General features: G+C 30.5%; 2 protein-coding genes across 5 annotated transcripts; both read left to right on the top strand.

Moving 5' to 3' along the window:
* Positions 1-222: 222 nt before the first annotated feature.
* Positions 223-3,179, top strand: LOC135124227 (uncharacterized). Of its 3 annotated transcripts, none has more exons than XM_064049142.1 (8): positions 223-371; positions 422-574; positions 622-729; positions 776-1,333; positions 1,386-2,238; positions 2,291-2,585; positions 2,638-2,799; positions 2,848-3,179. In XM_064049142.1, exons 1-8 carry the CDS (start codon positions 352-354, stop codon positions 2,994-2,996), a joined length of 2,298 nt encoding a protein of 765 aa, XP_063905212.1. In that variant the 5' UTR covers positions 223-351; the 3' UTR covers positions 2,997-3,179. The 3 variants fall into 3 exon arrangements, with proteins under 3 accessions (XP_063905212.1, XP_063905211.1, XP_063905213.1); XM_064049141.1 differs by having other exon boundaries at positions 419-574; XM_064049143.1 differs by lacking the exon at positions 422-574.
* A 6,748-nt stretch (positions 3,180-9,927) lies between these two features.
* Positions 9,928-20,232, top strand: LOC135124226 (uncharacterized). Of its 2 annotated transcripts, XM_064049139.1 has the most exons (8): positions 9,929-10,056; positions 10,118-10,273; positions 10,366-10,963; positions 11,022-11,200; positions 11,265-11,463; positions 11,519-12,046; positions 12,339-12,789; positions 19,953-20,232. In XM_064049139.1, exons 1-8 carry the CDS (start codon positions 10,034-10,036, stop codon positions 20,093-20,095), a joined length of 2,277 nt encoding a protein of 758 aa, XP_063905209.1. In that variant the 5' UTR covers positions 9,929-10,033; the 3' UTR covers positions 20,096-20,232. The 2 variants fall into 2 exon arrangements, with proteins under 2 accessions (XP_063905210.1, XP_063905209.1); XM_064049140.1 differs by lacking the exons at positions 12,339-12,789; positions 19,953-20,232 and adding an exon at positions 12,097-12,203 and having other exon boundaries at positions 9,928-10,056.
* Positions 20,233-20,257: the final 25 nt, after the last annotated feature.

The raw sequence follows: 20,257 nt of genomic DNA, 5'->3' as shown, positions 1-20,257 counted from the left end.
TCTCTGCATATAAATGCGCATATTTACATGTTCTTTTGTGCATATAATTCCGAACTTTAGTCATGGTATAGATTTTGCCACTATAAAATAATGTTGCATTTCTTTCGAAATATCGTCGCCACTTTTATATCGTTCTATTATCATCATCGTCCCTATATTTAGATTTAAATAAACACTTTTCAAAGGACAAGAACACCTGTAGATGCTAGATGGCGCTCTCCACGAGACGTTTTTGACATAAGCGAACATAACCTATAACTTGATGCCGTCTAATCACACAATGTTTATTGCGATGTTTCAATAAACACAGAGCGACCTTGGTGATTATCAATTGCAAAAATTGCTTTTACAATGGACGAATTCGGTTTAAAGTAAGTGGGCCCCCATTAATACACCTTTTTAGTTAAAAAATTTCCAGTAGAGACGATAAGTTCGTGGACATCCACGGACGTGAAGTACCTACTAGAAAGTTAGGTATCAGGCAGGAAGAAGTGTGTTTGTTGTCTGATTTAAAACAGACCGGAGTCGGTATTTATCAAAAAAGCCAGTATGCAAAATTAGCCACAGTTCCCAAGTACGTTTTCCCACGCGCCTAAAATTGTCACAATTTTTCTTTTGCAGAAATTACGACTCTGAATTCCTTGACTACATGCTGGACGCGGCTAAATCCTACATGCTAGCCAACAAAATATCGTTTGCGGAGGAGCAGATCATGCACAGCATTGAGCAGTAAGTTTTGTAGAGTGTGGTAGCGTGTCTAAGAAAAGTGTTTCAGTTGCAAGGCGTACTTAAGTAGCAACAAAAAACCGCAGCATCAAGTCAGTCGCCAGTCCATCCTAAACAACAGAATAGTGAAAACAGGATCTGATGAAGAAATACTCATTCAAGTGCCTAACACAAGTGCGCCCAAATCCCCACACACACCTAAAATGAAATCACCATTACACAAATCTCGGGTCACTAGTGAACAGGCACAAAGAAGAGTCCATGAAAGGGGTACTCCTCCGCAAGCAACAACATCACAAACAAGAGACACACTAATGAATGGTGTGGTGCTAAAGCAAGCAAGGAGTTTTAGTGCAGCTGAAGATGGGCAAAGTGTCCCTAGATTACGACAACCTAGCAAAATTACTTACAACATTATACAGGAGGAACACGATGTAATGGTGACAGCTATTGATAAACCCAATTGTGTTTGGGTGAGGGACGTCATGAATAACGCGCTATTGGAGAAGATTCATCACAAGGTTAACGAAGAGGCGCGGTACAAACCAGCCGCACCCAAACCGTGGGTCATGGATAAAGTATACATGGCCAGGGACGAAAACAACTGGTATATTTTTCAATCTCACCAACATAATTTACACAATTTTCATTTCCACTAGGTTTAGATGCAGAATCTATCGCTACTGCCCCCTCACCGCTTTTTTCCTCGACTACGGCAACGTGGCCGAAGTCAACGAAGTCCGCGAAGTCTCAGAAGAACTGGCGAAAACCCCGTGCTTGGCAGTTCGCATCACCTTCAAAGACAACGAGTACAAACCAGTAGTGGAAGACGTCATCCGCATAAAGCGCTTCATGAAAAACAGCGACGGCACGTTTTTCGTCAACATTTTAAGAAATTCGTTGAACGCCGCAACGCCAATGTTGAAAGAATCATCATTCACAAATCTCGTCGAAAAACCCGACTACAAACGTGAAAATTCCGTTGTGGAGTCACATGATAGCGACGGCTGGGATTCGCCCGACGAGTTTCCGACGTCGCAGAAACGTGCCGAAGCGACGTTTTTCAAAAAGCCGCCGTTTTTCTGCAAAGTGGAGAACGACCAAAGGGTCACTATAAGTCACGTCAAGGACGACGTGATCTACTTGAAAACGAAAGAATGTTTCGAGAAATCGAGAGAGATAGACGACGTGATTGAAAATTATGCTGGAAAGGCGAAGAACGTGCAGAGGGTTGAAGTTGATCAGTTGGTGTTGTATGAAGGTGAAGAGGGTAAGTTTTATCGAGCTGTGGTGGTGAAAGTGGAGGATAAGAGGGTTGAAATTGAGACTCTGGATCATGGGGAGTGGAAAAGAGTGGCGCTAACAGCTCTCAAAAATATCAGTGAAGAGTTAAGTAGAGCACCTATTACATATTTTGTGGGAGGGAAGTTAGCAGGGTTTGAACAAGGACTGGGTGATTGGCAGAAGAAAATTATTGAAGAATATGCAAAAAAGAGGAAGAAATTTGTAGTTGTAAGTAAATTAATATAATTTTATTGATTTTAGTTTAATATAAAATTTTCAGTCGCTGGGTTTCGACGACGAATTGGATTTATATGACGGCACACAACTCCTCTCTGAGGAGTTCCAAAACATTAAAAAAGAACCGCGCAAAGTCATGCTCAAAGACGTGGAAATCTACAAGCCTGAAGTAGGCACAAAACCATACTTCTGCGGTTTTTACAAAAGTAGTAATGAAGTCACTTTTGTGGCTAGCGATGCTTTAACCACACACATGGACTTGGTCACAAGATCAGACGTTGAAGACAGAGTTCCTTACAGTCCAGCCACAGGAGAAGTTTGTTTATGCTACTACTTAGGTCAGTTATTTTCATCTTTAGTAAACTCTCCCCACTCATAATTCTCTTCCAGATCATTGGTACCGCTGCGTCGTGATTCGAATCTTCGGAAAAAACTGCGAAGTCGTCTTACTAGATTTTGGAAGAGTTGAACTGATAAACAAGGAGGATTTGAGGAAGCCTGACGAAAAAACAACGGCGATTCCGGCTTTAGCAATACCCTGCGTTTTAGTAGGTTGGTATGAAACAACGACAATCGGCTTTGTCTTACTGGTAATTTCAGGCTTGCCACAACATCCCAATATTGAAAATATGCTCAAGGACTTGATTCTCTATGGCGAATTCTACAACGTGGAAGTAAAAAGAATCAGCGGGGGTAAATGCGATGTGGAAGTTCCAGCTGTTTATAAAAAAATAAGGGATTCAGCATGATTTTATGTAGGTGTAATTGTTTAACTGCTGCTTTTTTATGTATACTTACTTTGAGAATTTGAAGTAGTCATACGTTATGTACTCGTCCAAGATGGTTTTATTGTATCAATAGAAAATACAACAGATCTGATGCGGTTTTATGTAAATTTCGACTTCTAATAATAAAACGTGCGTTGAAATATGTTTTCGCTTGTTTTTATCGAGCTACATCTAGTGGCGCAAGAAATGTTTAAATCGATTGTGGCGCCCTCTAGGTCGATCGATACATTTCTTAGGTCCAAACGCTTCTGCTTTATTTTCGATTTTCCGACAAACAGGAGATATTCCAATGTGCTAGCTTTTCCATATTTTCTGTTGTCTAAATTAGAGATGGGAACTATCGTTACTTTGGTGTACTCGTACGTATTCGTTACTTTTTAAAAAAGTAATCGTTATTTATAATCGTTACTTCGGGTATTGATTACTCAATGAAACTCGCTTTGGTTTGGTTTTATTGCGGTATGAAAATATCTAATAATTTCTGGAATAATACAAAAAATATATTTAAATCGTAAAAAAATACAAAAATAAATCAAATAATATTACATAGAATAAAAAAAAAAAACAAAAACAAGAAAACTTACTTATTATTTAGTAACTTTAAATACTTCATTAAATTTTTGTTAGAGAGTAATCAAGAGTTAGGCCCGAAGGCCTGAACTAACAAAATGCCGCATTATTTTTAACTTACTCCTTTTTCTATATTCAACATTTAACTCAACTTGAAAGCGAAGTGTTAGTACATAAAAATAAGAGTATTTGATTTATAGGTTTAGTAGGTCGGTAGTTCTCGGTATTTCGGCAATCGGTTCTTGATTCCTTAGTATTTGAATCCAGAATGCATACTCGAAATCACGAAATGAGCAGTAATCATTGACGAATAGTAACGATTACTTTTCAACTTCGATACTCGGTAGTTCGGATCTCATCGTGTACCGAATACTTTGTAACGAATAGTTACTACCCGTCCCACCTCTAGTCTAAATCAGAGAACATAGAGAAGCGTCATAGTTTAAATTAAATGACGGTTGAGGACTCCTAGACTTATGTTGGCAATAGTGTTTGTTTCTAACTAGGAATAAATATAACTAGAAAACATGTCATAATATTTTTAAAGACGCGTTTTAACTTTCAACAAATTGACACTAGATTTACCAGAATATTACAAGCTGCTTACTGTTTCCTCCACTTTAATTCAGGTCACACGAATTACAGTTCGTCGTCTTTTCAATTTCTCGGTTTTCAGTTTTTTCCTTAATTTTACGATTTTTAAATATTTCGATTTTTCAATTTTTGACTTTTATAAACTGTTTATTTGTCGATTTTTCAATTAATTGATTTTTCAGGTTTTTTGGTTTTTCAATTTTTCTTTTTCCTCAGGTTTCGATTTTTCAACTTCATTTTTTTGATTTTTCGATTTCTCAATTTTTTAATTTTGGGATTTTTCAGTTTTTCGATTCGTCAGTTTTTCTTTCATTTTTCAGTTTTTCGATATTTCAGTTTTGGGATTTTTCAATATTTCTGTTCTTCGACTTTTCCATTTTTGACTTCTGGATTTTTCGATTTGTCGACTTCTTACTTTTTCGATTTTTAAATTTTAGATTTCTCAGGTTTTTGGTATTTTAATTTTTCGATTTCTGGATTTTTCATTTCAGCTCTTCCATATTTCAATTTTTCAAATGTTTCGATTTCTTAATCTTTCAATTTTTCGATTTTTAAATTTTAGATTGTTCAGTTTTTGATATTTTAATTTTTCAATACTTAAAATTTTAGATTTTTCGAATTCTCGATTTTTCATTTCAGTTCTTCGATATTTCAGTTTTTCAAGTTTTCGAATTTTTCAAATGTTTTGATTTCTTAATCTATCGATTTTTCGACTTCCCTGTTCTAGATTTTCTGTTTTTCACTGCCGTTTTTTCAAATTTTCAATTTTTCAAATCTGACACTTATAAACTGTCAATTTTTCGATTTTTCAATTAATCGATGTTTTGATTTTCCCATTTCTTGACTTTCGAGGGTTTTGATGGTCCTGTTCTTCAATTCTTTAATTTTTCGATTTTTCCGGTTTTTGATTTTTCATTTTGCAGTTTTTTTAAGGTTTAGATTTTTCGACTTCCCTTTTTGGATTTTTCGACTTTTAAGGTCTGAGTTTTTGGATATTTCAGTTTTCAGATTTTTCAGTTTTTCGATATTTTCAGTTTTGGGATTTTTCAATATTTCGATTCTTCGACTTTTCGATTTTTGGCTTCTGGAGTTTTCAATGTGTCGATTTTTTTACTTTTTCGGTTTTTCAATTTTTCGGATGGTTAATGTTTCGATTTTTCGACTTCCCGGTTTTAGATTTTCTGTTTTCAATTCTCGTTTTCAATTTTCCGATTTTTCGATGTTTTGATTTCCCGATTTAGTTTCCCATTTTTAGTTTTTTTTTTTCATTTTTCAGTTTTTCGATATTTCAGTTTTGGGATTTTTCAATATTTCGATTCTTCGACTTTTCGATTTTTGACTCCTGGATTTTTCGATTTGTCTATTTTTTTACTTCTTCGATTTTCAAATTTTTCGATTTTTAAATTTTAGCCTTTTTAATTTTTAAAATTTTAAATTCATTTCTCGTTTTTTCTTTTCAGTTCTTCGATATTTCAATTTTTCAAGTTTTCGAATTTTTCAAATGTTTCGATTTCTTAATCTTTTGATTTTTCGACTTCCCGGTCTTAGATTTTCTGTTTTCAATTGTCATTTTGTTAAAATTTCGATTTTTTAATTTTTCAAATTTGACTTTTATAAACTCTCAATTTTTCGATTTTCCGATTTCTCGATTTTTCATTTCAGTTCTTCGATATTTCAACTTTTCAAGTTTTAGAATTTTTCAAATGTTTTGATTTCTTATTCTATCGATTTTTCGACTTCCCTGTTTTAGATTTTCTGTTTTTCACTTGCCGTTTTTTCAAATTTTGGATTTTTCATTTTTTCAAATTTGACATTTATAAACTGTCAATTTTTCGATTTTTCAATTAATCGATGTTTTAATTTTCCCATTTCTTGACTTTCGAGGGTTTCGATATTTTCTGTTCTTCAATTCTTTAATTTTTCGATTTTTCAGGTTTTTGATTTTTCATTTTTTAGTTTTTTTAAGGTTTCGATTTTTCGACTTCACTTTTTGGATTTTTCAACTTTTTGGGTTCTCAGTTTTTGGATATTTCAGTTTTCAGATTTTTCAGGTTTTCCATTTTTCAGTTTTTCGATATTTCAGTTTTGGGATTTTTCAATATTTCGATTTTTCGACTTTTTGATTTTTGGCTTCTGGAGTTTTCGATGTGTCGATTTTTTTACTTTTTCGATTTTTAAATTTTATCGACAAATTGAGAAATCGAAAAGTCGAGAACTGGAAGTCGAATAATACAAAATTTGAAAAATTGAAAAATGGAAAAACGATAACACGAAAATTCAAAACATTTAATTGAACAACTGAAAAATCGAACGACCGAAAAGTCAGAAAATTGAAGAATGGGATAATAAAAAAATCGATTAATTGAGAAATTAGAAAATCGTAAAAATGACCATTTATTAGAAACGTTATAAATCGAAAAATTGAAAAATCCAGAAATGCAAAAGTTGTCAAAATTAAAATATGTATTGAAAAATTGAGAAATCGAAAGCTCGAAAAATCGAGAAATCTAAAAATCCAAAAATTTGAAAAATTTTAAAAGTAGAAAAACCGGATCGTCAAGAAATCAAAACATTAAAGAATTGTAAAAACGAAAAATTGAAACATCAAAAATTTAAAAATCCGCCACATTGAAAAATACATCGGAGAACTGAAAAATCGACAAATCGATAAATCGAAATGTCTAAAATTAAAAAAATTAAAAAATTAAAGTAGCGAAATATTGAATAATGGAAAAATTGAAAAATCGAGGAATCGATGCTTCGAAAAATCGAAAAATGGAAATTTCAAAAATCTAGAATTTGTAAAAATGAAAAAGGGAAAACCGAGAAATTCAAAATCCGAAATTGAAACAATCGAAAAATTGAAAAATCAAAAAATGAAAAATCGAGAATTTAAAAAACTGAAACATCAAAAAAATGGAAAATCGAATAACCGAATAGCCGACCAGTAGAAAAATCGAAAATTTGAGCAATGGGAATAGTTCAAAACTGAAAAAATAGAAAAATTGAAGGATCGAAAAATCGAGAAATTGATCAATTAAAACATTGAAACACCGAAAAATTTATTAATATAAAAATCGAAAAATTGAAAAATCTAGAACCAACAAGTTGAAATTTCGAAAGATCAAGAAATTGAAACAAAATCTAAAATTTAATGTTCGAAAAATTGAAAAACAGAAAAATCAAAGAACTGAAAAATCGAAAAATAGAGAAACGGAGAAATGTAATGTCTTCATAATTGAAAAATTAAAATTTGGAAAAATTGAAAATTGAAAAATCGACAAATCAAAACAAAAAATCGAAAAATTGAAAAATCTAAAATTTTAAAATCCAAAAACTAAAACAATGAAAAAATAAAAAACCGAGAAATCGAAAAATCGAAAAGTCGAAAAATCGAAAAACTGAAGAATCGAAATATTGAAAAATGATGAAACTAAAACACCGAAAAATTGAGATATCGAAAAGTCTTAAAGTGGAAGTCGAATAATAATAATGGAAAATCTGAAAAATCGAAAATGGAAAACGAAAACCCGGAAATTCAAAAACTTAAATTGAAACACTGAAAAATCAAAAAGTCGATTCGATTTTTGACTCCTGGATTTTTCGATGTGTCGATTTTTTTAATTTTTAAAATTTTAGATTTTTCGATTTTTTATTTCAGAATTTTCCAAATGTTTGTATTTCTTAATGTTTAATTTTTAGACTTCCCGGTTTTAGATTTTCTGTTTTTCAATTGTCATTTTGTCAATTTTTCGATTTTTTAATTTTTCAAATTTGACCTTTATAAACTCTCAATTTTTCGATTTTTCAGTTAATCTATGTTTTGATTTCCCCATTTCTTGACCTTCGAGTGTTTCGAATTTCCGGTTCTTCAATTCTTTAATTTTTTGATTTTTCAATGTTTCGATTTTTTAAGGTTTCTATTTCTCGACTTCACTTTTCTGATTTTTCGGTCTTTCTGTTTTTGACTTCTGGATTTTTCGATTTGTGTGTATGTACTTTGTATGTACTTTATTAACGGTATTGTTGTACCTTTTACAAATGTCAATAAACTAACAATTTTAAATGGAGAAATTACATATGTACTTATCTAACAGAACATTTTTCAAATTACGTTTAAACGATACAAAAGGGACACCCACAATATCAATATCTCTTAGTGTTAAGGTACTTTTACTGATCCTACTACGAGCTGATTCCCTACCATACAAAGTGCGATGGAATGGAATGCTCAGCAGATGAGTAGATCTTACATTTCGTTGTGGAACATACAATGAGAATAATTCCAACAAAGGTGGACACGTAATCAAAGAATTTAAAATTTTAAAACAAAAAAACACATCAAACATTAACCTACGTAATTCTAATGGCCATAGACCAAAATAAATAAGAATATTTAAGTAATTTACTCTAGAATATAACACATTAAATTTGAAGCACAAAAATCTCACAAACTTTTTTTGAATATTTTCTAATCTATTAATAAACACTTGATAAAAAGGACACCATATGACACAGCAATATTCGACAATAGGGCGAACTAATGAATTAAATAAGATTAACAACGGGCGAACATCTTGTCTACCTTTTTACTTTTTCGATTTTTCAATTTTTGGATTTTTAAAGTTTAGATTTTTCGACTAATTTTTAATTTTTCCATATTTCTTAATCTTTCGATTTTTCGACTTCCTTGTTTTAGATGTTCTGTTTTTCAATTTTTCGATTTGTTAATTTTTCATTCCCGATTTATCGAGATGATTGTTCAGGTTTTCGATTCATCAGTTTTTCAATTTTTTATTTTGGCCTATTTCGGTTTCTCAGTTTTTCCAGTTTTCCATTTTTTCGTTTTTTGATTTTTCCTTTTTTTCCAATTTTTCAACTTTTAACTTTTTGTTTGTCGATTTCTATATTTTTCGATTTTTCGACTTCATCACTTTTCGATTTCTCGTTCTTTGGATCTTCCAATCCCTCAATTTTTCAATTTTTCGAATTTTTAAGTTTTTTGTTGTTCGACTTTTCGACTCCACGATTTCTTGATCTTTTGATTTTTCGATTTTTCAGTTATCCGATTTTTTAAATTTGGTGGTTTCGATTTCTCGATTTTTCGTTATTCGGTTTTTAAATTTTAGATTTTTGAATTTTACATTTTTTCGATTTTCTGATGTTTCATTTTTCGATTATTTTAATTTTTCATTTTTTTTTTATCACTGTTAATATCATACAGTGTGTTTCAAAACATTTTTCCGAAAAAAATCCATTGGGTTATTACGATTTCAACAATATTCTTAGTTTAAGACGTTTTGCTAGTACAAAACACAAATAAAGAATTAATTCTTAGTTAAACAAAATATGTAAAATCATCTAAATATGTACCAAAAATATTCACTTAGTCGTTATAAAAACCGCAGAAATTATATTCCTAACCTACCAAATCGCTTCTGAACGCTTAGAGTCGACATTGGCCTGAGCGGACTCTGGAGTCGTAGTGAAACAAGTTTTTGACTATTTAAATTTGGCGCTTGCCTTTGACGGTTGAGGACTCCAATGTCAATAAGGGTGGTTTTGCAAAATCAGCCCGTATGTCGCATCTGTATTAATCTATGTCTAAACTGTCACAAATCTTGCCTTTTTCTTTGTTCAATCACAGACTAGTTCAATCGTCATTTCAAAAATCCCGCCTAAACCCTGCGTTTCCATTGGCTAAAATCCACTTTCACATGGTGGCACCATTTTGAATTCATTCAAAATTGAAAGTTGTTGTCAGCGGTCATCAGGAACAAAAAACGCGATTTGGTTGTGATTTTTTGTTAAAAAACGGTTAATGGTGTTGTAAAATGGCGTACGGTTCGACTTACAGGTAGGTGGAGCGATGATTTCGCGCTGTCGTTACCTAACCTCAATTTGTGCCCCCTTGTCAGCGAAGACACCGGTTATGTTAATATTCATGGACAAGACGTCCGAGTGCTCGTCTGCAATAAAACGGGGAGTATTGCAATCCCGATTGATGAAGTCAAAGAAATGGGGTTTCGGTTGTACCGCAAAAGCCAGTACAGCAGGCTCTTGATAGACGACAAGTACGTTCACTCTTTAAACCGAAAACAGCGTGATTATTTGATTCACGTATTTCTCTGTATTTTGTGTGACCCTTCAATATTTATTATTTCAGCCAATTTGGAAAAGAGTTCTATATGTACATGCTCGACTGCGCCCAAACGTACATGCTAAAAAAAGAGATAGTTTTTAAAGAGAACGACATTCTCGAAAACATTAACAAATGTAAAGCCGCGCTCACAGGCAATCAGAGTAACAAATTCTCGCTTACGCCCCCTCGTCATAGTGTTGTACGTAGCGAAACTCCAAGCAATCCAGTGTCACTTAAAACCCTTCCCGGTAATTTCGCGGAGAATCACGTAGTCGAAAGTAGCCCCGATCGCATCACGGTGACCGCAAATTTGAGGGAGTTCTCAGCCAGAGTGAAGCAAAGTGCACACAACGATGCCAGATTTAGGGGGTTTGTCAAAACTAGGAGTCCGGCGGCTTCGGTTAACTCCGCCGACAGTTGTCACTTCGAAAATAATCATGAAAGACGAGTTTTCGGTGAAAGTAGTTTCGAACAACGGAAGCCGCTGAGTCCTAGAACGCCTAACGATAACGGCGCCAAAAACAGTTTTAATAAATCAAACAACAGACAAACTGACGTAGAGGATTATGAAGAACCGACAAAGAGACTTGAAACCATTGTGTTGAATAAACCTGAGCATAAAGTAATTAATTAATTATTTTTTTTTTTTTTTGTTTGCTTTATTTGATTTTATTTTATAGGTTCTGATATCTTTTATTGAAAAAGCAAACACTGTGTGGGTGCAGGATGTAGACAACTGCGAGGTTTTGTTAGAAATTGATGGCAAGATTAAAGAGGATATAAACAAAGAGGAGGAAAAAATTTATAGGCTTGCTTGGAATAAAATGTACCTAGCGTTGTCACAAGAGGATGATATGTGGTTAGTAAATTTGTAAATCGATTATAAATTATTTAAAATAAAAAAAATATTTTTTTTCGTGTAGGTATAGATGTAGGGCAATCAAGTTCAACCCCCTCACAGTTTTCTTCGTGGACTATGGCAACACCGCCGAAGTGCCTTACGTCCGAAAAGCCTCTGAATCCCTATCAAAAATCCCGTGTCAAGCCATCAAAATCATATTCAATGAAACCCAATACAACCCTGTACTCTATGAAACCATCACCATCAGAACAAAAAAACGCGTAAATTCACGATTGTCGTCGTCATTATTACAAATTAAATTAATTTTTGTTGTAGTTCGAGAACGGCTCCTACGCAGTCGACGTTAAAACCGACCAAGAACCCCCTTGTTTGCAGGCGGAGCTCCCTAAAATCCCCTCTATCCCCACTTTTTTCACCAAACCCCAGCCCCTCTGTCCGCTCGAGAACGGCCAAAGAGTGATGCTCCTCTCCCACATGAACGGAAAACTGGCCCTTAGAACTAAAGAGTGCTATGATAAATTCAAGCAAGTAGAAAAGGCGTTAGAAGAGCGAGGGGCTAAGGCGGAGCTTGTTGAGAAGGTGGAGAGGGGGCAGTTGGTTTTGTGTAAGAGGGGGAAGTTCCAAAGGGGCATGGTTAAAGATATTCAGAGTGGTGGGGTTGTAGTTGAGTTGTTGGATCATTGTGACACAGTTAACGTGGATTTGTCGAATCTTAGACACATTAATGAAGGGTTGGCCATGCAGTCACTCACCTATGTTCTAACACCGCAAATTAAGGGGTATGATGACAATGTTGACGAAATTTTGCAGCAGTTATGCCAAAAGAGCGTGAAAGGAACTGTGGTAAGTACTAAAAAAGAAATTCGTGGGGCTTGATTTAATTGCTTTGTTAGAAAAAAGAAATGTTTATGACGAAGTCGAGGACTAGTAGAACCTGAGGGATCAAACTCGTCACGCTTGTTTTGTATTCTATTGACAATAAGAATTTTAAACTTGAAAAGTTTTGGTTTCGTGTTTGTATGTCTCGATTTGTTCACTTTTTTCACAATTATAATCCAGTTCAAGTTGATGTTTTAACTTTAAGGAAGCTTTACTAAAATTGCTTGGTTTTATTAAAACTACTAAACTGTTGCAGGTTTTATCAGCTAACAATGACTTTGACATTAAACTAGTTGATGGGTTCCTCTCTGACAAACTTAAACCACAACATAGCGGTCGCCCGATGTTAAAAGACTTTCAAATTTACACCCCTCCTTTAGGTTTAGACAGTTATATTTGTAACGTTTACGAGAACAAAGACAGCGTTTATTTCACTTCTGAGAAAGCGCTTGTTGAGCACTTGAAGTGCGTTATTATATCGGAAATGGAAGATGGCGATGCGTACGAACCCGTTGTGGGTGAAGTCTGTCTGGGTTTCTATCAAGATAGTTGGTCCAGGTGCGTCGTAATGAATGTGACGAATCGCAGATTTGAAGTTCGATTCATTGATTTTGGTAACGCAGACGTACTTAAGGCGGATCTGTTGAGAAAATTGACGGATGATGCCAAAGGGGCGCCTGTTTTGGCGTTCTGCTGCAAGTTAACAGGTAAGGGTTAACTGTCCGTCAAACTCGTTTGTTCAGAGAACTTGTTTGATCTACAGACCAGAGCGCGCTCAAGCCAATATCGACTCTAAGCGATTTATCTATAAGCCCACATTCGTTAGAGAAATGACGTAAGCGCACCCGTGTTGAGTTTTTAACGTAGACGCCAAGATTTTCTTGGAAAAAAATGGCCATTTTCCAGTTTATAGTTATTGGAAGCATGTTAAATCTTTAGTCAAAATTTATCCGTTCATGCCCCCATAAAATTTGTCGAATAAATGTTATTTGAATGTTAAAAAATAGCATAGTCCTGAACTTGTGGTTTATAAATATGCTTTTGAGATTTTTCGGCTTTTCGAGGTTTCAGTGATAATATGATTTCTCAATTTTTGCCCTCTTCAATTTTACAGTTTTTAATATTTTCAAATTTTGATTTTTCTAAATTTTCAGTTTTTCGATTTCTCAATTTTCCGGTGTTTTAATTTCTCAGTTTTTTGGATATTTCTTTCAGTTAAGAGATTTTTCAATATTTTGTTTTTTCGATTTTTGGACTTCTGGATTTTTTTGATTTTATACTTTTTGGGTTTTCAATTTGTCGTTAGACTTTAGTTTTTTCCATTTTTCGGCTGTTTTATATTTCGATTTCTCAATTTTCGAACTTTTCGATGTTTTAATTTTTCAATTTTTAAAATTCTAGGTTTTTCGATTTCTCGAGTTTTCAGTTCTTGTGTTTCAATTTTTCGAATTTTAAATTTTCGATTTTCCAATTTTTCTTTTTTTTTATTTTTCAAAAATTTGTTTTAGTTTTTGAATTTTTCGATGTTTCGATTTTTCGGTTTTTTACTTTTGGGTTTTTCAGTTTCTCGATTTTCCAATTTTTATGTTTCGATTTTTCAGTTATCCGATTTTTCATTTTTTTAACTTCTGGAGTTTCAGATTATCGATTTGTCGATTTTTCAGAATTTCGATTTTTAAATTTTAGATTTTCGATTTTTTTTTTTTGATTTTTTGATGTTTGGATTTCGTTTCTTCAATTTTGCCGTATTTTAATTATTCAATGTTTTAAATTTTAGAATTTTCGATTTCTCGATTTTTGATTTTTCAGTTGCTAAATTTTCAGTTTTCCGATTTCTCAATTAATCAATTTTTGATTTTCCTATTTCTTGACTTCTCAAAGTTTCAATTTTTCTGTTCTTCAATTCTTCGATTTTTCGACTTTATTTGTTTTTCGATTTCTCAATTTTTCAATTATTTAATTTCTCAATTTTTGGATATTTCCTAGTTTTGGGATTTTTAAATTTTTCGATTTTTCGACTTCTGGATTTTTCGATTTTTTATTTTTTGGATTTTCAGTTTTTTGTTTTTAAATTTCCGATTTTTCAATTTTTTGAGATTCCGATTTATCGAGATTCGGATGTTTCAATGTTTTGTTTGATTTATCAATTTTTTCCATTTTAACTTTTTGATTTGGGCCTATTTCGGTTTTTCAGTTTTTGAATTTTACGATGTTTGGATTTTTTGATTTGTAGGTTTTTAGATTTTTTACTTTTCGGTTTTTCGATGTTTGGATTTTTGAATTATCCGGTTTTCCATTTTTCCATTTTTTTAAATTTTTGAGTTTCGATTCATCGATTTGTGGATTTTTCTCAGCTTTTCGATGTTTAAATTTTAGATTTTCGAATTGTAATTTTTTTGATTTTTTGATGTTTGGATTTCTCCATTTTTCTGTTTTACGACATTTTAATTTTTCAATGTTTTAAATTTTAGATTTTTTGATTTTTCAATATTTCTTAATTTTTCAAATTTTGGCATTTCTGAATTTTCGGTTTTCCGTTTTCTTAATTAATTTATTTTTTGATTTTCCCATTTCTTGATCGAAAGTTTCGATCTTTCAGTTCTTCAGTTCTTTTTCGATTTTTCAGGTTTTTGATTTTTCAATTTTTCGATATTTCGTTATTTGAGTTTTGGGATTTTTTAGTATTTCGATTTTTCGAGTTTTGGATTTTTTATTTTTTGGATTTTCAATTTTTCGTTTTTTAAATTTTTGTTTTTCAATTTATCGACTTACTTATACTTCGATTTCTCAATTTTCAACTTTTCAATTTTTAAAATTTTAGATTTTTCGATTTCTCGAATTTTCAGTTCTTCGATATTTCAATTTTCGGAATTTTTAAATTTTCGATTTTCCAATTTTTTAAAAATTTTTCGATGTTTTGAATTTTAATTTTTTTGATTTTTGATATTTGGATTTCTCCATTTTTCGATTTTACGATATTTTAATTTTTCAATGTTTTAAATTTTTGGTTTTTCAGTTCTTCAATATTTTTTAATTTTTCAAATTTTGACGTTTCTGAATTTTCAGTTTTCCGATTTCTCAATTAATTTATTTTTTGATTTCACCATTTCTCGACTTTCCAAAGTTTCGATCTTTCAGTTCTTCAGGTTTTTTTTCGATTTTGCTTTTTTGACTTCGGTTTCTCAATTTTAAATTTTTTTAATTTCCTAATTTTTGGATATTTCTTTCAGTTTTGGGATTTTTAGATTTTTCGATTTCTCCAGTTTTCAGTTTTTCTATATTTCAATTTTTAAATTTTCGATTTTTATTTTTATCGAGATTCAGATGTTTCGATGTTTTGATTGTTCGTCGATTTATCAATTTTTTTAAATTGGCAATTTTTGGACTGTGCTTTTTTGACTTTTCGGTTTCTCATTTTTTCATTTTTTTAATTTCCTAATTTTGGATACTTCGTTCAATTTTGTGATTTTTCAATTTTTCGATTCTTCAATTTTTCAATATTTCGTTATTTGAGTTTTGGGATTTTTTAGTACATATTTCAACTTTTCAATTTTTCGTTTTTTAAACTTTGGATTTTTCAATTTTGATTTCTCGAGTTTTCAGTTCTTCTATATTTCAATGTTTCGATTTCACGATTTGTTGATTTTTCAGTTTTTCGATTTTTAAAGTTTAGATTTTCGAATTTTGATTTTTTTGATTTTTGGATTTCTCTATTTTTCGATTTTACAATATTTTAATTTTTCAAACTTTGGCGTTTCTGAATTTTTTGTTTTCCGATTTCTCAATTAATTTATTTTTTAATTTTCCCATTTCTCGACTTCCCAAAGTTTCGATATTTCAGTTCTCAGTTTCTTTTTCGATTTTTCAGGTTTTTGATTTTTCAATTTTTCGATTTTTTAAGTTTTCGATGTTTCGACCTTGCTTTTTTGACTTTTCGGTTTTTCCTCAATTTTTCGTTTTTTTAATTTCCTAATTTTTTGATATTTCGTTCAATTTTGTGGTTTTTCAGTTTTTCGATTCTTCAATTTTTCAATATTTCGTTATTTGAGTTTCGGGATTTTTTAGTATTTCGATTTTTCGAGTTCTGGATTTTTCAATTTCTCGCTTTTTATTTTTTGGATTTTCAATGTTTCGTTTTTTAAACTTTAGATTTTTCAATTTATCGACTTACTTAAATTTCGATTTCTCAATTGTCAACTTTTCAATTTTCAAAATTTTAGGTTTTTCGATTTCTCGAGTTTTCAGTTCTTCAATATTTCGATTTTCGAAATTTTTAAATTTTCGATTCTCCAATTTTTTTAAATTTTTCAATGTTTTAAGTTTTCGATTTTTCAGTTCTTCAATATTTTTTAATTTTTCAAATTTTGAAATTTCTGAATATTCAGTTTTCCGATTTCTCAATTAATTTATTTTTTGATTTTGCTATTTCTCGACTTCCCAAAGTTTAGATCTTTCAGTTCTTCAGTTCTTTTTCGAGTTTTCAGGTTTTTGATTTTTCAATTTTTCGATTTTTTAAGTTTTCGATGTTTCGACCTTGCTTTTTTGACTTTTCGGTTTTTCCTCAATTTTTCGTTTTTTTAATTTCCTAATTTTTTGATATTTCGTTCAATTTTGTGGTTTTTCAGTTTTTCGATTCTTCAATTTTTCAATATTTCGTTATTTGAGTTTTGGGATTTTTTAGTATTTCGATTTTTCGAGTTCTGGATTTTTCAATTTCTCGCTTTTTATTTTTTGGATTTTCAATGTTTCGTTTTTTAAACTTTAGATTTTTCAATTTATCGACTTACTTAAATTTCGATTTCTCAATTGTCAACTTTTCAATTTTCAAAATTTTAGGTTTTTCGATTTCTCGAGTTTTCAGTTCTTCAATATTTCGATTTTCGAAATTTTTAAATTTTCGATTCTCCAATTTTTTTAAATTTTTCAATGTTTTAAGTTTTCGATTTTTCAGTTCTTCAATATTTTTTAATTTTTCAAATTTTGAAATTTCTGAATATTCAGTTTTCCGATTTCTCAATTAATTTATTTTTTGATTTTGCTATTTCTCGACTTCCCAAAGTTTAGATCTTTCAGTTCTTCAGTTCTTTTTCGAGTTTTCAGGTTTTTGATTTTTCAATTTTTCGATTTTTTAAGTTTTCGATTTTTCGACTTTGCTTTTTTGACTTTTCGGTTTTTCCTCAATTTTTCATTTTTTTAATTTCCTAATTTTTGGATATTTCGTTCAATTTTATGATTCTTCAGTTTTTCGATTCTTCAATTTTTCAATATTTCGTTATTTGAGTTTTGGGATTTTTTAGTATTTCGATTTTTCGTTTTTTAAACTTTAGATTTTTTAATTTTTCGACTTACTTATACTTCGATTTCTCAATTTTTCAACTTTTCGATATTTTAACTTTTCAATTTTTAAAATTTTCAGTTCTTCGATTTCCCGAGTTTTTAAATGTTCGATTTTCGATTTTTTTTTTAATTTTTCAAAGTTTCGATTTTTCGATTTCTTGATTTTTCAGTTTTTCAATTTTTAAATTTTAGATTTTCGAATTTTAATTTTTTTGATTTTTTGATGATTGGATTTCTCGATTTTACGATATTTTAATTTTTCAATGTGTTAAATTTTCGATTTTTCAGTTCTTCAATATTTTTAAATTTTCCAATTTTTTTTAATTATTCGATGTTTCGATTTTTCGATTTCTTGAATTTTCAGTTTTCCGCTTTCTCAATTAATTTATTTTTTTATTTTCTTACAGTTCTTCAGATCTTTTTCGATTTTTCAGGTTTTTCGATTTTTTAAGTTTGCGATTTTTGGACTTTGCTTTTTGACTTTTCGGTTCCTTAATTTTTAATCTTTTTAATTTCCTAATTTTTTGGATATTTCGTTCAATTTTGTGATTTTTCAGTTTTTTGATCCTTCAATTTTTCTTCCATTTTTCAATTTTTGGATATTAAAGTTTTGGAATTTTTTAGTATTTCACATTTGCGATTTTTCGATTTCTGGACTTTTTATTTTTTGTATTTTCAATTTTTTGGTTTTTTAAACTTTGGATTTTTCAATTTTGCGACTTTTCGATATTTTAACTTTTCATGTTTTAAAATGTTAGGTTTTTAATTGATCGATTTTTCAATTTTTCGATGTTTCGATTTTTCAATTAACCGATAGTTCAGTTTCTCGATTTTTAAATTTTTGAATTTTTATTTTTTTGAGTTTTTGATGTTTGGATTTCCCCATTTTTCAATTTTACGATACTTTAGTTTTTCAAATTTTGACGTTTCTGAATTTATCGACTTCCCAAAGTTTCGATCTTTCAGTTTTGCAGTTCTTTTTCGATTTTTTAAGTTTAGGATTTTTCGACGTTGCATTTTTGACTTTTCGGTTTCTCAATTTTTAATTTTTTTAATGTCCTAATTTTTGGATATTTCGTTCAATTTTGTGATTTTTCAGTTTTTCGATTCTTCAATTTTCCTTTGAGTTTTGGGATTTTTTAGTATTTCGAATTTTCGATTTTTCGAGTTCTGGATTTTTCGATTTCTCGATTTTTTTACTTTTTGGATTTTCAATTTTTTGTTTTTTAAACTTTACATTTTTCACTTCTTCTACTGTTTTATACTTAGATTTCTCAATTTTTCAACTTTTCGATATTTTAACTTTCCAATTTTTAAAATTTTTGGTTTTTCGATTTCTCGAGTTTTCACTTTTATATTTCTAATTTATATTTAGGTTTTCCAATTTTAATTTTTTTCGATTTTACGATATTTTAATTTTTCAATGTTTTAAATTTTCGATTGATCAGATCTTCAATATTTTTTAATTTTTCAAATTTTGACGTTTCTGAATTTTCAGTTTTCCAATTTCTCGATTAATTTATTTTTTGATTTTCCCATTTCTCGACTTCCCGAACTTTCGATCTTTCAGTTCTTCAGTTCATTTTTGATTTTTCATTTTTTTAATTTCCCAATTTTTTTATATTTCGTTCAATTGTGTGATTTTTCAGTTTTTCGATTCTTCAATTTTTCGTTATTTGAGTTTTGGGATCTTTTAGTATAGTATAGTCGACTTCTCGATTTTTCGATTTCTCGACTTTTTACTTTTTGTTCAATTTTTCGTTTTTTAAACTGTAGATTTTTCAATTTTTCGACTGTTTTATACTTCGATTTTTGAATTTTTCAACATTTTGATATTTAAACTTTTCAATTTTTAAAATTTTAGATTTCGCTTTTTCAATTATCCGATTGTTCAGTTTCTCGATTTTTAAATTTTAGATTTTACAATTTTCCTATACATATTTGAATTTTTCAGTGTTTTAAATTTAAAATTTTTCGATTTCTCGATATTTTTTAGCTTTCGATTTCTCAATTTTTTCAACATTATAAGTTTTGGGAACTTTTCAATTCCTGCTTTTTTAATTTTTCGATTTTTAAAAATTTTTGGTTCTTCGATAATTCAATTTTTCAATTTTTAGATTTTATGTCGCATTATTGCTAAAAGTTTTTTCAATATCAATATCATACAATAAAAATAAATAACTACAAAAATTGCGACAAAAAAATATGTAAAAATTAATACAAAATAGAACACAATGTTTCTAAAACATAAAAATAGGTGCACTTTCTCGAAAAAAAATATTGCATGATTACGGTTCCATTAGTATTGCTAATTTAGGACGTTTTGTTAGTGTCAAACACAATTAAAGAATTAATTCTTAGTTAAACAAAAAACAGTTGCATGTCAAAATCGAGTGAAACATGTGAGATGTGAAAAGTATATAAATAATAACTATTTTCCGGTCTGTGGATCAAACAAGTTCTCAGGCGACGACTGCAGCGATTATTGAAATAACGTTGGACTAATTCCTTCATAATTTTGTTGTTGTTACAGGGCTACCTTCAGTCAACAATGTGGAAGACCGAATAAAGCAGAATTTAACAGACGGTGAGCTTTACGACGTCAATGTCAAGAAGTTGGACGGCGTTACATATGAAATCGAAATACCGGCTTTATACCAAGCCTTGAAAAAGTAGACTTTTACTGCGAATTGTAATTTTAACCTTTTTATTTATTCGTTTTTACCATTTTGAAATTATATTTACGTTACGGACGCTAAAATAAATATTAATTTGGAATTTTATACGTTGCAAATAAAGTTTTAACATGATCATTATCTCGTTTTTGGTTAGTGTGAA

This window comes from Zophobas morio, unplaced genomic scaffold (assembly GCF_036711695.1).
Source record: "Zophobas morio isolate AGI-343-1 ecotype UQ-CSIRO unplaced genomic scaffold, CSIRO_AGI_Zmor_V1 ptg000007l, whole genome shotgun sequence".
Lineage (NCBI taxonomy): Eukaryota > Metazoa > Arthropoda > Insecta > Coleoptera > Tenebrionidae > Zophobas > Zophobas morio.
Note: the sequence above shows the minus strand (reverse complement) of the source record. Positions and strands in the feature narration are given on the sequence as shown.